At 66.5% G+C, this 14,130-nt stretch overlaps 1 protein-coding gene across 1 annotated transcript in view; it reads left to right on the top strand.

Annotated features, from left to right (window-relative positions):
- EXD3 (exonuclease 3'-5' domain containing 3) overlaps positions 1 to 14,130 on the top strand; it is a 44,130-nt gene that overhangs the window by 16,431 nt on the left and 13,569 nt on the right. The window contains 10 exon segments of the mRNA XM_070430273.1: positions 1,176 to 1,276; positions 6,893 to 6,966; positions 7,062 to 7,100; positions 8,723 to 8,889; positions 9,191 to 9,314; positions 9,536 to 9,746; positions 9,857 to 9,966; positions 10,318 to 10,480; positions 10,558 to 10,724; positions 11,389 to 11,550. Coding sequence (XP_070286374.1) covers positions 1,176 to 1,276; positions 6,893 to 6,966; positions 7,062 to 7,100; positions 8,723 to 8,889; positions 9,191 to 9,314; positions 9,536 to 9,746; positions 9,857 to 9,966; positions 10,318 to 10,480; positions 10,558 to 10,724; positions 11,389 to 11,550 — 1,318 coding nt within the window.

The following is a 14,130-nucleotide window of genomic DNA, read 5'->3' as shown; positions in this document are numbered from 1 at the left end:
CTCGCTGGCGCTGAAGAGCGAACGTGGGACCACAGCGGCTGGACTGGGACCTGCGGGGCCAGGCCCTGCGTCTGTAATGAGCGCCACGGCCTCGACGGGGAGCCTCCTTGCACAGGACCGGCTCCCCGACAGCACGGGCAGTGCGGAGCTCAGCGCACCAGGAAGATACACTTGAAGGCATCCTCCGAGACTCCGTGCGGAATCAGGGAGAAAAGATGAAAAAAAATAAGGTTCTTTCAAGAAGGCCCAGCATCATGGGATGGGAGTCCCAGGAAGACGGAGGGCGATCGGGCAGGAGGCGTCGCACGGAGCTCAGCCAGCCCTTCCCAGCGGGAGGACGGGGCCTCCTGGGAGCAGCGCCGCCCACTGGGGTCCTTCCAGCCCAGGCCCCTCGGCCCGTCGCCCTCACGGGACGAAGGACAAGGACAGCCTGGGACACGCACGTCTCCAGAAACACACCCAGCCTGGCCCCATCGAGGGAAGCTTCTGGGATTTGCAGCCTGGAGGGGGCATGGGGAGCAGGGACCTCTCACTGTATTGACGGTCTGGGGGGGCACTCGGTCCCCAGGAAGCCACACACCCCACAGTGTCCACCCTCGGGGAGGAGACAGCTTCGCTGGGTGCTCGGTCGTGATGCTGTGACCTCAGGGACCGGCTAACCTGGGAGCTCGCAGGGTCTGTGATTGGGGGAGGGGAGCCTTCCAGGCGAGACGTGCACACGAACACCCACCGCTGAGCCGTCGGGGGGTCCCAGTGCAGCTGTGTGACTGGGGCTCGGAGTCCAGCGGGCTGTGCCGGCCGGTGCGGTGACCGCCGCCTTTCCTGTGAGCCCCGTGGAACTACCTGCCTTTAAGCCTGTGCATCTGGGTGACTGTGATGGGAATGAACATCTTACAGGGTTTTTTTTTTAATGATTTTTATTGATCTCAGAGAGGAAGGGAGAGGGAGAGAGAGATGGAAACATCAATGATGAGAGAGAATCATCGATCGGCTGCCTCCTGCACGCCCCCCACTGGGGATCGAGCCCACAACCCAGGCCTGTGCCCTGACTGGGAATGGAACCCTGACCTCCTGGTTCAGAGGTCGACGCTCAACCGCTGAGCCACACTAGCCGGGCCTGACAGGTGTCCATTAGACAGAGAGCAGGCTGGGCAGGAGCCATGTCTCTCCTGCAGGTGGTACCCACAGGCGACCCCCCTGACGCTGGAGAAGCTGCGGCCACGGGTGCTGACTCGGCAGGTGCTGCGCCTGCAGAAGCGCTTCGGCCTGGACCCAGGTGAGTGAGGCTCCCACCTGCACTCGGACCCTGGGCTGCTGCTGCCTGTGGCTCAGGCCACCGAGGACCCACTGACCCCAGCGTCACCTCCCGCCTTCTGCCTGCTCCCCTCAGCAGCCCTGCCTGAGGCCTGGTCACAGAGCAGCAGGGGGTCTGTGAGCCCCTCTGCCCACCCGGGGGTCCTGTGCCCCTCCTCCAGATCCCATCCCCCACTCCTGCCTCCTCCCCTCGGTGATCACTGTGGTCATGGGCATTCCTCCTTCCATTCCCCTCGAAGCCAGAGTCTTCCTGAGGGAGTTTTGTGGATTCCCCTTATTTACTCAATGATGGGAATCCTATTCCACTCGTTTCCTGGTCAGGCAGGGCTGTGGGTCTGTCACGGATCCTCTGCGTCTCAGGATGGCGTGGCCTCTCCCGTTTGGTCTGGGACATGGCGGGTGCCCTGGACTAAGCTCTCCATGTTAAACCAGCCTTGCGTTCCTGGGCAGCAGGCCGCTTGCCAGCTGTCCCTGTGCTGAAGGCAGTCCGTGTCCGTGTTCAAGTGGCCCCGGAGGCAGCGGGCCGGGCTGTGTCCTGTGTGGAGGGCGGTCCGTGTCCGTGTTCAAGTGGCCCCGGAGGCAGCGGGCCGGGCTGTGTCCTGTGTGGAGGGCGGTCCGTGTCCGTGTTCAAGTGGCCCCGGAGGCAGCGGGCCGGGCTGTGTCCTGTGTGGAGGGTGGTCCGTGTCCGTGTTCACGTGGCCCCGGAGGCAGCGGGCCGGGCTGTGTCCTGTGTGGAGGGCGGTCCGTGTCCGTATTCATGTGGCCCCGGAGGCAGCGGGCCGGGCTGTGTCCTGTGTGGAGGGCAGTCCGTGTCCGTGTTCACGTGGCCCCGGAGGCAGCGGGCCGGGCTGTGTCCTGTGTGGAGGGCGGTCCGTGTCCATGTTCACGTGGCCCCGGAGGCAGCGGGCCAGGCTGTGTCCTGTGTGGAGGGCGGTCCGTGTCCGTGTTCACGTGGCCCCGGAGGCAGCGGGCCGGGCTGTGTCCTGTGTGGAGGGCGGTCCGTGTCCGTGTTCAAGTGGCCCCGGAGGCAGCGGGCCGGGCTGTGTCCTGTGTGGAGGGCGGTCCGTGTCCGTGTTCAAGTGGCCCTGGAGGCAGCGGGCCGGGCTGTGTCCTGTGTGGAGGGCGGTCCGTGTCCGTGTTCACGTGGCCCCGGAGGCAGCGGGCCGGGCTGTGTCCTGTGTGGAGGGCGGTCTGTGTCCGTGTTCACGTGGCCCCGGAGGCAGCGGGCCGGGCTGTGTCCTGTGTGGAGGGCGGTCCGTGTCCATGTTCACGTGGCCCTGGAAGCAGCGGGCCGGGCTGTGTCCTGTGTGGAGGGCGGTCCGTGTCCATGTTCACGTGGCCCCGGAGGCAGCGGGCCGGGCTGTGTCCTGTGTGGAGGGCGGTCCGTGTCCATGTTCACGTGGCCCTGGAGGCAGCGGGCCGGGCTGTGTCCTGTGTGGAGGGCGGTCCGTGTCCGTGTTCACGTGGCCCCGGAGGCAGCGGGCCGGGCTGTGTCCTGTGTGGAGGGCGGTCCGTGTCCGTGTTCACGTGGCCCTGGAGGCAGCGGGCCGGGCTGTGTCCACGGCTGCACGGTCTCTGGAAGTGAGACAGATAGCAGCCCTCTTTCCTGGGAGTACACATGTCTGGGGTTGGAGTTATTTCTTCCTTCAAAGTTGGGTAGAAACGGCCTGGGGGTGACTCCTTTCCTTGGCGACGTGCCTGCGGCCCCGCCTCAGCCGTGGAGAGTCCGAGGATGTGCCTCCGTCCCGCCTGCGCTCGCCCCGCGGCCTTCAGCCTTCGCAGCGTCTGGAGGTCGGCGCTGGGCCTTCTCTCCATTACCCGCTCTTGGCCGGTCGCTGGAGGCTGAGCTTTTCAGAGGACCCGCTCTTGGCTTTGTCCCGGCTGTTGTTTGAGACGTGACTGCCCTAAGCGTCCTGTGGCCTTGGCCGTGCGACACGGTGCCTCGCTGTGTCTGTACTGCGAGATGGTCCCACAGTGAGTTCAGCTACATGGGTGCAGGTTCTTCCCGTGTGGGAGCGTGTAACGTCTGTGTGGTGCAGGGTCTTCCCGTGTGGGAGCGTGTAACGTCTGTGTGGTGCAGGGTCTTCCCGTGTGGGAGCGTGTAACGTCTGTGTGGTGCAGGTTCCTCCTGATGGGAGCGTGTGACGTCTGTGTGGTGCAGGTTCTTCCCGTGTGGGAGTGTGTAACGTCTGTGAGGTGCAGGTTCTTCCCGTGTGGGAGTGTGTGACGTCTGTGAGGTGCAGGTTCTTCCCGTGTGGGAGCGTGTAACGTCTGTGAGGTGCAGGTTCTTCCCGTGTGGGAGCGTGTAACGTCTGTGTGGTGCAGGGTCTTCCCGTGTGGGAGCGTGTAACGTCTGTGTGGTGCAGGGTCTTCCCGTGTGGGAGCGTGTAACGTCTGTGTGGTGCAGGGTCTTCCCGTGTGGGAGCGTGTAACATCTGTGTGGTGCAGGGTCTTCCCGTGTGGGAGCGTGTAACGTCTGTGTGGTGCAGGTTCTTCCCGTGTGGGAGCATGTAACGTCTGTGTGGTGCAGGGTCTTCCCGTGTGGGAGCGTGTACGTCTGTGTGGTGCAGGGTCTTCCCGTGTGGGAGCGTGTATGTCTGTGTGGTGCAGGGTCTTCCCGTGTGGGAGCGTGTGATGTCTGTGTGGTGCAGGGTCTTCCCGTGTGGGAGCGTGTAACGTCTGTGTGGTGCAGGTTCCTCCTGATGGGAGCATGTGACATCTGTGTGGTGCAGGTTCTTCCCGTGTGGGAGAATGTAACGTCTGTGAGGTGCAGGTTCTTCCTGATGGGAGCATGTGACATCTGTGTGGTGCAGGTTCTTCCCGTGTGGGAGAATGTAACGTCTGTGAGGTGCAGGTTCTTCCCGTGTGGGAGCATGTAACGTCTGTGAGGTGCAGGGTCTTCCCGTGTGGGAGCGTGTAACGTCTGTGTGGTGAAGGTTCCTCCTGATGGGAGCGTGTGACGTCTGTGTGGTGCAGGGTCTTCCCGTGTGGGAGCGTGTAACGTCTGTGTGGTGCAGGTTCTTCCCGTGTGGGAGCGTGTAACGTCTGTGTGGTGCAGGGTCTTCCCGTGTGGGAGCGTGTGATGTCTGTGTGGTGCAGGTTCTTCCCATGTGGGAGCGTGTAACGTCTGTGTGGTGCAGGGTCTTCCCGTGTGGGAGCGTGTGATGTCTGTGTGGTGCAGGGTCTTCCCGTGTGGGAGCGTGTGATGTCTGTGTGGTGCAGGTTCTTCCCATGTGAAAGTGTGTAGCGTCTGTGTGGTGCAGGGTCTTCCCGTGTGGGAGCGTGTACGTCTGTGTGGTGCAGGGTCTTCCCGTGTGGGAGCGTGTGATGTCTGTCTGGTGCAGGGTCTTCCCGTGTGGGAGCGTGTAACGTCTGTGTGGTGCAGGGTCTTCCCGTGTGGGAGCGTGTACGTCTGTGTGGTGCAGGGTCTTCCCGTGTGGGAGCGTGTATGTCTGTGTGGTGCAGGGTCTTCCCGTGTGGGAGCGTGTGATGTCTGTGTGGTGCAGGGTCTTCCCGTGTGGGAGCGTGTACGTCTGTGTGGTGCCGGCGTTGTTAACCTCAGCTGCCCTGATGTGCCTCACCCCCGGACGTGGTTTCTCTTTGAACTGGAATTGTGGGCCTTCTGACGTCCTCCATCCATTTCCCACCCCCCCCCCACCCCTACCCCACTTCCCCGCGGCCTCCCCTCCTCTGTGGGGCGAGAGTTCAGACTCCTCTTGCAGTGCCCGCATGGCCCGTGACCTCATGACAGTGAAGCAGGGTTTCCTCCGTTTTGCTGTTTTCCTTCTCGAATGGCTGAGTGATGGCCCGTGTATGTGTGACCCACGTCTGTCCCTCGTGGGCTGATGGGCACTTCGGTGGTTCCGTGCCTGGACCTGGGTCCTGCCGTGAGCCTGGGGCCGGCGGGGGCAGAGAGCTCTCCACGACCCAGTCCCACGTCCTCCAGGTACGTGCCCAGAGCTGGGCTGCCGGGCCCTAAGGGAGCTCTGGCTTTTCATGGAGGAACCTCCATCTGTTCACCTCGTAGCTGCACCGGTTCTCACCCCAGCCACGGGCACGAAGCTCCCTTCCTCCCGCGCCCGCCAGCACGTGCTCCTGTCCTTCGTGAGGCCGCTCAGCGGGCGAGGCGAGGCCCGTGGCTCCCGCCGGCGTGCGGGTGGGCAGTGGCGTTGGCACCTTTCGTGGCTGCTGCCCGCGGATCCTCCCGGAGCCTCTGTTCCGGCTCTGCCCCTCATCCCACCGGGCGGGGGAGGGGCGGTTCGGTTTCTCCTCCTCCGGTCGGTGGGCGGGCGCTCTCTCCGCAGGCTGCCGTTGGCTTTCCGGCTCGTTCCCTTGCCGTGCGGAAGGTTCAGTGTGAGGCCGGCCCGCGTGTTGAGTTTTGCTTCTCTAGTCCTGCCTTTGGCTGTTTGGCCCGGTCTCTGGAACGCCCGCCCAGCCCGCTGAACCCAAGGCTGCGCCTCCTCCCTTCCTCAGCGCGTCCCCAGGTCGGCGCTGCCTTCGTTGTTGTTTAACTCCAGGTGGTTCCCCTCGTGACTCCGCCGCCCACGGGCCGCTTGGGAAGGTGCTTTGGGCCCAGCGACGTGACTTCGTTACCGGCCGGGCTGGGCTTGCTTGCCCCGTGGGGTCAGAGGCCAGGCGGTGCGTGACCTGAGTCCGCGGGCGGGTGGAAATGTCGTTACAAAGACATTTAACTTCTCATCTTTTTTAAAATATTTTTTTATTGATTTCAGAGAGGAAGGGAGAGGGAGAGAGAGAAACATCAGTGATGAGAGAGAATCACTCATCGGCTGCCTCCTGCACGCCCCCCACTGGGGATGGAGCCCGCAGCCAGGCCTGGGCCCTGAGCGGGAGTCAAATGGTGACCTCCTGGCTCCTAGGTCGACGCTCAGCCCCTGAGCCCCGTGGCCGGGCTCCCTCCTCGTCTCCGAGAGCATCTCTCCTCTCTGGCTACGTGATCCGATCCCGTTGCTTACGCGCCGGCATCCTGGGCTGTGAGCTCTGCGGGTTGGCACCCGAGTCCCCTCAGGGCCTGAAGAGAGGCTCCGATGTGGGTGGAGTGGGTGGAGGCAGCAGAGGCTGAGGCTGCAGAGGGGAGGGGGGGAGGCCGTGGGGAGGGGGTGAGGCCGCGGGGAGGGGGAAGGCCGTGGGGAGGGGGGAGGCCGCGGGGAGGGGGAGAGGCCGCGGGGAGGGGGGAGGCCGCGGGGAGGGGGTGAGGCCGCGGGGAGGGGGGGAGGCCGCGGGGAGGGGGGAGGCCGCGGGGAGGGGGAGAGGCCGCGGGGAGGGGGGAGGCCGCGGGGAGGGGGTGAGGCCGCGGGGAGGGGGGAGGCCGCGGGGAGGGGGTGAGACCGCGGGGAGGGGGTGAGACCGCGGAGACGGGTGAGGCCGCGGGGAGGGGGAGAGGCCGCGGGGAGGGGGAGAGGCCGCGGGGAGGGGGGTGAGGCCGCGGGGAGGGGGGGTGAGGCCGTGGGGAGGGGAGAGGCCGCGGGGAGGGGGAGAGGCCGCGGGGAGGGGGGAGGCCGCGGGGAGGGGGGGAGGCCGTGGGAGCCCGGACCCGGCGCTGAGCCGCCCTGTCTTGCAGCGTCGTGTCCCCACGCCCTGGGCCAGCAGCGCCTGGCTGCCCTGCGGTACCTGTGCTACAAGCGGTTTGTGGAGGTGCGTGTGCGTCGCCGGCCGGGCCTGGGCCTGGGGTGCGGGGCCGAGAGGCACGTGCGGAGCTGCCGCTGGAACAGGCCTTGGTGTCCCTGCAGGGCAGCCTGTCTCAGGAGGACTGGGCCGACTTCGTGCGGGTGAGTCAGCGGGAGGCCGGCCGGCTGGGGGCGCTCACGGTGCAGCCCAGGCCTGTGGTCAGAGGCCCCACAGGTTAGCGAGCAAGTGCCAAGGAAGGGCCCCTCCCTCCCAGCAGCCTCTGCCCTTTAGGCCGTGCTGGAGGCGGGGCTGCCCCCTGACCCCGGGGTCACCTCAACCACAGGGCTGCCCCCTGACCCCGGGGTCATCTCGGCCACAGGGCTGCCCCCTGACCCCGGGGTCATCTCGGCCACAGGGCTGCCCCCTGACCCCGGGGTCATCTCGGCCACAGGGCTGCCCCCTGACCCCGGGGTCATCTCGGCCACAGGGCTGCCCCCTGACCCTGGGGTCATCTCAGCACAGGGCTGCCCCCTGACCCCGGGGTCATCTCAGCACAGGGCTGCCCCCTGACCCTGGGGTCATCTCAGCACAGGGCTGCCCCCTGACCCCGGGGTCATCTCGGCACAGGGCTGCCCCCTGACCCCGGGGTCATCTCGGCCACAGGGCTGCCCCCTGACCCCGGGGTCATCTCGGCACAGGGCTGCCCCCTGACCCCGGGGTCATCTCGGCACAGGGCTGCCCCCTGACCCCGGGGTCATCTCAGCACAGGGCTGCCCCCTGACCCCGGGGTCATCTCGGCACAGGGCTGCCCCCTGACCCCGGGGTCATCTCGGCACAGGGCTGCCCCCTGACCCCGGGGTCATCTCAGCACAGGGCTGCCCCCTGACCCCGGGGTCACCTCAACCACAGGGCTGCCCCCTGACCCCGGGGTCATCTCGGCCACAGGGCTGCCCCCTGACCCCGGGGTCATCTCGGCCACAGGGCTGCCCCCTGACCCCGGGGTCATCTCGGCCACAGGGCTGCCCCCTGACCCCGGGGTCATCTCGGCACAGGGCTGAAGTGGCCTTGGAGGCGGGTCTGTAGGGACCGGTGCCGTGTGCCCAGGGCCTGGTCATGGGGCTGGTCACCTCCCTCCCGGATGGGCAGACGCCATCTGGTGTCCTGAGTGGCATCCAGTGGGGGGCAGTGCTGAGCCGCCCTGGATGGGGGGGGGCGGGAGAGGGGGTGTGAGTCACCGGAGAGGAACGCGGACCCCAGGCCAGGCCCGGAAGGCAGTCCCCCGGGTGCCAGCCGGCCGCGGGGCAGCGGACATCCTGAAGAATGCGGAGGGTTTCCACATATTGTCCGCGTGGGAACCTGCGGCTGCGGGAAGCGGAGGCCCAGCCTGCTGGGGGCAGAGCCATGGGGGCGGGGGGCCCGGGGCTGAGCGGATGCTGGTGGGAAGCCCCCTGCTCCCACGCGGGATGCTGGTGTGGGGCGGCCGGGGGCTGGGAGCTGCCCACAGGGAGGGGGGGAGCGCAGCCCAACCACGTGCTGGTGGCAGGGCCCGTGGCCGGGAGGAGGTGCTGGCCGGTCCCAGGAGCATGGCAGCGGGAGGGGCCGGCTGAGGGTGGGCAGGGGACAGTCGACCGGCTGTGGGTGCAGTGGCCGAAGCGGCTCAGGACCCAGCGCCCTCCTGAGGCTGCGCCCGACTGCAGGGTGAGGTCTGGGCTGGGCTTCGGGCGTCTGCACCCACCTCCCCGCCCACAGAGCAGGCGGTACAGCCCATCCTGCCTGTCCCCAGGGGCTGGTGGGGTCCAGCGAGTGGCTGCAGGGCCGGCTGCTGCGGATGCTGACCTCTCGCAACGATGCGGCCACGGTGGCCCGGTGCGCGCTGGACCTGTCGCTGCCCGAGGAGTGGCTGCCGGCCACGGTGGCCACGGAGCTCTGCCGGCTTAGGCTCCAGGGCAGGTGAGCCCCCCAGGCTGGGGGCCCGCGAGGGGGACGCGCCCTTGGGCCCCAGTCCCTGGGGTCTTATATGCCAGCAGTGTGGAAATCAGAAACAGAAAGCATGTGCACACCTCCTTCCCAGCGAGCAGACAAGCAGAGCACGGGAGACAGGGTCCCTCCTGGGGAGCCCTGCATCTGGGCTGCACACCCCAGGAAGCTCTCACGCCCAGAGGCCTGTGGGAGGACAGGGCAGGCCCCTCCCAGCCAGGCCAGGACATGGGGGGCAGGGGGGACACCAAGTGCCAGCGCTGCCTCCTCTCAGGACGGCCGAGGCGCCCCTCGAGGACACGGCGGGCCGTCACTACCAGCTGCCCATCGCCAGGGAGGACGTCCGCGTCCTGGCCTCGTGGGAGGAGCTGGCCAGGCACGAGGCCGAGCTCCTGCAGGTGGGTCGCCAGGGGCTGCCCGTTGAGGCCGCGGCTCTGTCCACACCTGCCTCGTCCTCACGCCCCACAGCAGGGCACACACACCGGCCTGTTTACGGCTCGGCCCTGCTGTGCGGAGGGAGGGGCCGCCGCACACACGGGGCTCACAGGGTGGTCAGGCCTCCCAACAGCCCCCCCACCCCTCGCCTGGCTGCACCCGCTCAGGCCGCCTCTCTCTGCAGCCCGGCCAGGTGGTCGGCCTGGACCTGGAGTGGAGGCCTTCGTTCGGCGCCTGCGACCGACCCCCAGCGTCACTCATGCAGGTGGCCGTGGAGGGCCGCGTGTTCCTGCTGGACCTGCTCACACTCACGCAGCCAGTGGACGGGCAGGCGTCCCGGGCCCTTTCTGGGCTGGTGTCCCGGCTGCTCTCAGACCCGTCCATCACCAAGCTGGGTAGGCGCAGTCTGCCCCCAGCTACGGCTGCGCCCACCCCAGGGAGGGGGGCGGTGCCGGGCGAGTTGGCCCCTGGCTTGGTGCCCATCACCCTCTGGGCCTGCCCACAGGCTATGGGATGGCAGGCGACCTGAAGAGGCTGGCGGCCTCCTGCCCCGCCCTGGCCCTCGCGCCTGAGCAGCTGCAGGGGGGCCTGGACCTGCTGCCGGTGCACGGGCAGGTGAGCGCACGGGGCGGGCGGGCCCACAGGCTCGGTCCGTCCTCTCAGGCCCTCCCACCCCAGCCCTGCCCCTGACCATAGTGACCAGGGCCCAGTTGGCAGGTCCCCCGAGGGTGTCCCTGCATGTGCCCCGATTTCCCCAGCGCCAGCCCTGCTCTGGGCTCCTCTCAGGAGCTCTCAGCACGAACCCAGAGCTGAAGGTGGGCAGGGACCCAGCCCCAGCCCCTGGTACAGCCGGCTTCTGCCACCCTCGTCCCTCTGTCCTCGCACTGACCACTGTGCGCCAGGCAGTGAGGGCGTGGGCCGTGCCATCCTCCCCTGGGCGGCCTCACCAGGGCACTGTCTTTGCAGATTCGGGAGGCCGATGTGCCTGCCCCGGGCGTGGACCAGGCTCAGGGGCCGCGGGGCCTCAGCCTCCTGGTGCAGCAGGTGCTAGGCAAGCCCCTGGACAAGTCGCAGCAGCTCTCCAACTGGGACCGGCGGCCCCTGGCCGAGGGGCAGCTGCTGTACGCCGGTACGTGCCCCTGCCCTCCCTGCCCCCGCGCCCCCCCAAGCCCCCTGGCGGGAGGCTAAGGCTGCCCCTGCCCCCAGCTGCCGATGCCTACTGCCTGCTGGAGGTGTACTGGGCGCTGTGCAGGGAGCCCGCCCGCTGCCACCTGGTGGGGGACCCAGCCAGGAGCCCGAGGCCCGGACACTGCGAGAGGTCGGGGGCTCCGGAGCCGCCCGGCCCACAGGAGGCCTCCGCCCCACCCCAGCAGGTGACTGGAGACGGGGGTCCCTCCATAGGATTCTGGGTCCTGGTGAGGGTGGAGGCCCGGGGGGGCGGGGGGGGGGCCTGGGTTCCTCCCCCCGGAGAGAAGGCGCCCAGAGTGTGGGCCGTTTCCCAGAGGGGTCCCAGCCCCTCCCGACACAGGCCTGGTGTCCCTGGTCCCCACGAGGTCCAGGGCTGCATCTGGCTGTGCCTTTGCTCCCTGAACCCCACTTCAGGGCCCACGGGACCCCCAGGGACCGAGCAGGGTCCTCTCGGGATCTGGTGTGGGTGACTATAGTTTTATCTGTTTTCTGCATTGAGCTCATTGCTCACGATTCTCTTCACAAATTATTTTTTTTAAAAAAAGCGACCAGCCCAGCCTGCGTGGCTCAGTGGTTGAGCATCAACCTATGAACCAGGAGGTCACGGTTTGATTCCCAGTCAGGGCACGTGCCCGGGCTGTGGACTTGATCCCCAGCAGGGGACGTGCAGGAGGCAGCCGGTCCATGATTCTCTCTCATTGATCTTTCTCTCTCTCCCTCTCCCTTCCTCTCTGAAATCAACAAAATATTAAAAAAAAAAAAAAAAAAAAAAAAGCCACCACACAGCCCTGGGGCCGCCCTCCCCCGAGCCCAGGTGGCAGGCGGCTGCTGAGTGGGGCTGTGTTGCAGGTGCCGGTGGCTGCGGTCGAGGGCGCCATCCCGGAGATCCCGGCCCGGGCCTTCCGCGTGGTGTGTGACAACATGCTGCAGGGGCTGGCGCGCAGCCTGCGCCTCCTGGGCGCCGACGTGCTGGCGCTGGGCAACAGCGAGGACCACCGCCGGGCGGCCGAGGTGAGTGGCAGGGCTCCAGGCGGCCCTCGGTCCCGTGTCCCATCCCCCGGGCTCTGTTGGGCGCAGGGCTGTGTGTGGTGCTGCCGCGGCCGCAGCTGTGGCTGGCCCTCTCCTGGTCCCGTCTGTGGGCCAGCTTGACCCGCGTCTCTCCGAACCCCGTGCCCGCGAGCAGCGGCCCCATTCCCACTGCGCCGGCTCGCCGCTCCCGTGAGCAGCTGGCGTCTTCCCCCCAGAACGTTCCTAGCGCTGGGAACCCTCGCATCCCTCTCACCTCCCCAGGGGCGCGTCCCCATCGGAACTCCGCGGGGCGGACGGGCATTTCATATGAAAGGCACGTGGGCTCACCCCTGTTCCTTCTGTGAGAGTTGGGGTCACGCTCACACACGCAGCACCAGCTGGGGGCTCGGGGCTTGGGGACTCAGGCCTCGGGGGGGCACTGCCCGAGCCGGGAGCCTGCTGGCCACGTGGCAGGAGGTCACCATGCAGTGGCCGCTTCCCAGGCGTGGCCTGGAGAGGAGGCTGAGTGGCCACAGGAGAACGGAAGGTCAGGGGACGCGGCGCCAAGGGCCAGGCCCTCGCCAAGGTCTCGGCAAACCGGAGCCTCAGCCACCCCCACAGGAGCCACAGTGAGAGGAGTGTCCCCTGTGGGCTCGGCGTCCCCGGTGGCTCCCCGGTCCCTGGCAGTGAGTCTGTTTACATGTGTTCATGGCTTCTGCTCCTCTGGGCGCCTCCACGTGGCACAGAGGTCGGTGCCCAGCAGCTCCAAGCACTTTGATGACCTCCAAGTGCTTCTGAAATCGGGCCTCCGATCTGATGGCCTCCAATCTGATGGGCCTCCAATCTGACGGGCCTCCAATCTGACGGGCCTCCAATCTGATGGCCTCCGATCTGATGGGCTCCGATCTGATGGGCCTCCAATCTGACGGGCCTCCGATCTGACGGGCCTCCGATCTGACGGGCCTCCGATCTGATGGCCTCCGATCTGATGGCCTCCGATCTGACGGGCCTCCGATCTGATGGCCTCCGATCTGATGGGCCTCCGATCTGATGGCCTCCGATCTGACGGGCCTCCGATCTGCTGGGCCTCCGATCTGATGGCCTCCGATCTGACGGGCCTCCGATCTGATGGGCCTCCAATCTGATGGGCCTCCGATCTGATGGGCCTCCGATCTGACGGGCCTCCGATCTGACGGGCCTCCGATCTGATGGGCCTCCGATCTGATAGGCTCCGATCTGATGGCCTCTGATCTGATGGGCCTCCGATCTGATGGCCTCCGATCTGACGGGCCTCCGATCTGCTGGGCCTCCGATCTGATGGCCTCCGATCTGACGGGCCTCCGATCTGATGGGCCTCCAATCTGATGGGCCTCCGATCTGATGGGCCTCCGATCTGACGGGCCTCCGATCTGACGGGCCTCCGATCTGATGGGCCTCCAATCTGATAGGCTCCGATCTGACGGAACTCCGATCTGATGGGCCTCCGATCTGATGGCCTCCGATTTGATGGGCCTCCGATCTGACAGGCCTCCAGCGGAAAGACGGCTCGAGGAGCGCAGGTGGACATGGCAGAAATGGGCCGGGCCCGGTGCCCGGAGGGGGCGATGCTGGCCGTCAGGCAGTCCTGTTTGGAGGCCCCATCTCAGGAGCCTGTCCAGGCGGAACTTTCCTTCCCGTCACCTTGTCCCAGGCCTCTCCCTTCCTGCAGCCGAGGGCCGCGGAGTCTCCTGGCGATGTCGCTGACCTCCCACAGGCGCCCCTTGTCCACCCCCAGGCCCCGCAGTCACGCTGATGACTGGGCCTTTCTCCAGGTGTCAGAGGGGACAGTGGCCGGGCCTCTCCGAGAAGCCGGTGGCACCCGTGACGCCCGCAGAACCCGTCTCGCGCCGGCAGCCTCAGGCCTGCCCGCCTCACGGGTCTTTTCCAGGAACGAGCACTTGGCGTTGCTGGTCCTTCTGTTGCGTTTTGGTTTCTATCTCATTAACTTCTATTCTTATCTCTATCGTTTCCTTCCTTTGCTTTCTTGGGGTTATTTCCAAGCGGAGTGCTCAGCTCTTTAATTCTCAGCCTTTTAAATTTTATGATGTAAACAGTCAAGACCATAGATGTATCTTGAAGTCCTGTGTCAGCGCATTCCATTTTTCCCAGTTCTGGTCGTGTGTGAGCGTCTGTTACAATCACGTGTCTGACTTGAGTTCTCAGAAGGTGTTTTTCATTCCAGAGCATGTGGGGTCGGGGGCTTTTCCTTTTAAAACGGATTTCTGACCTGACGGGGCTGGGCTCACGGCTCCCAGGTGTGTGTGCAGCCCGCTCTGTGGCCCAGGGGTGGCCGGTCCGGACGCGCCCCAGGTGGACTGCATTTCTTTGTTACTCGTCACCCAAGGATCTTTTTCCATTGGTTTGTAGAGAGAGTGGGAGGGAGGGAGGAAGAGAGAGAGAGAGAGAGAGAGAGAGAAACATGGATGTGAGAGAGAGACACAGCACCCACCCCAGACCAGGGCTGGGGATGGGACCTGCAACCCAGGTACATGCCCCTGACTGGAATCGAACCCGGGACCCTCCGGTGCACAGGCCGACGCGCGA

This window comes from Myotis yumanensis, unplaced genomic scaffold, assembly GCF_028538775.1.
Source record: "Myotis yumanensis isolate MYYU_CA2020_CCGP unplaced genomic scaffold, mMyoYum1.0.hap1 SCAF_12, whole genome shotgun sequence".
Taxonomy (NCBI): domain Eukaryota; kingdom Metazoa; phylum Chordata; class Mammalia; order Chiroptera; family Vespertilionidae; genus Myotis; species Myotis yumanensis.
Note: the sequence above shows the minus strand (reverse complement) of the source record. Positions and strands in the feature narration are given on the sequence as shown.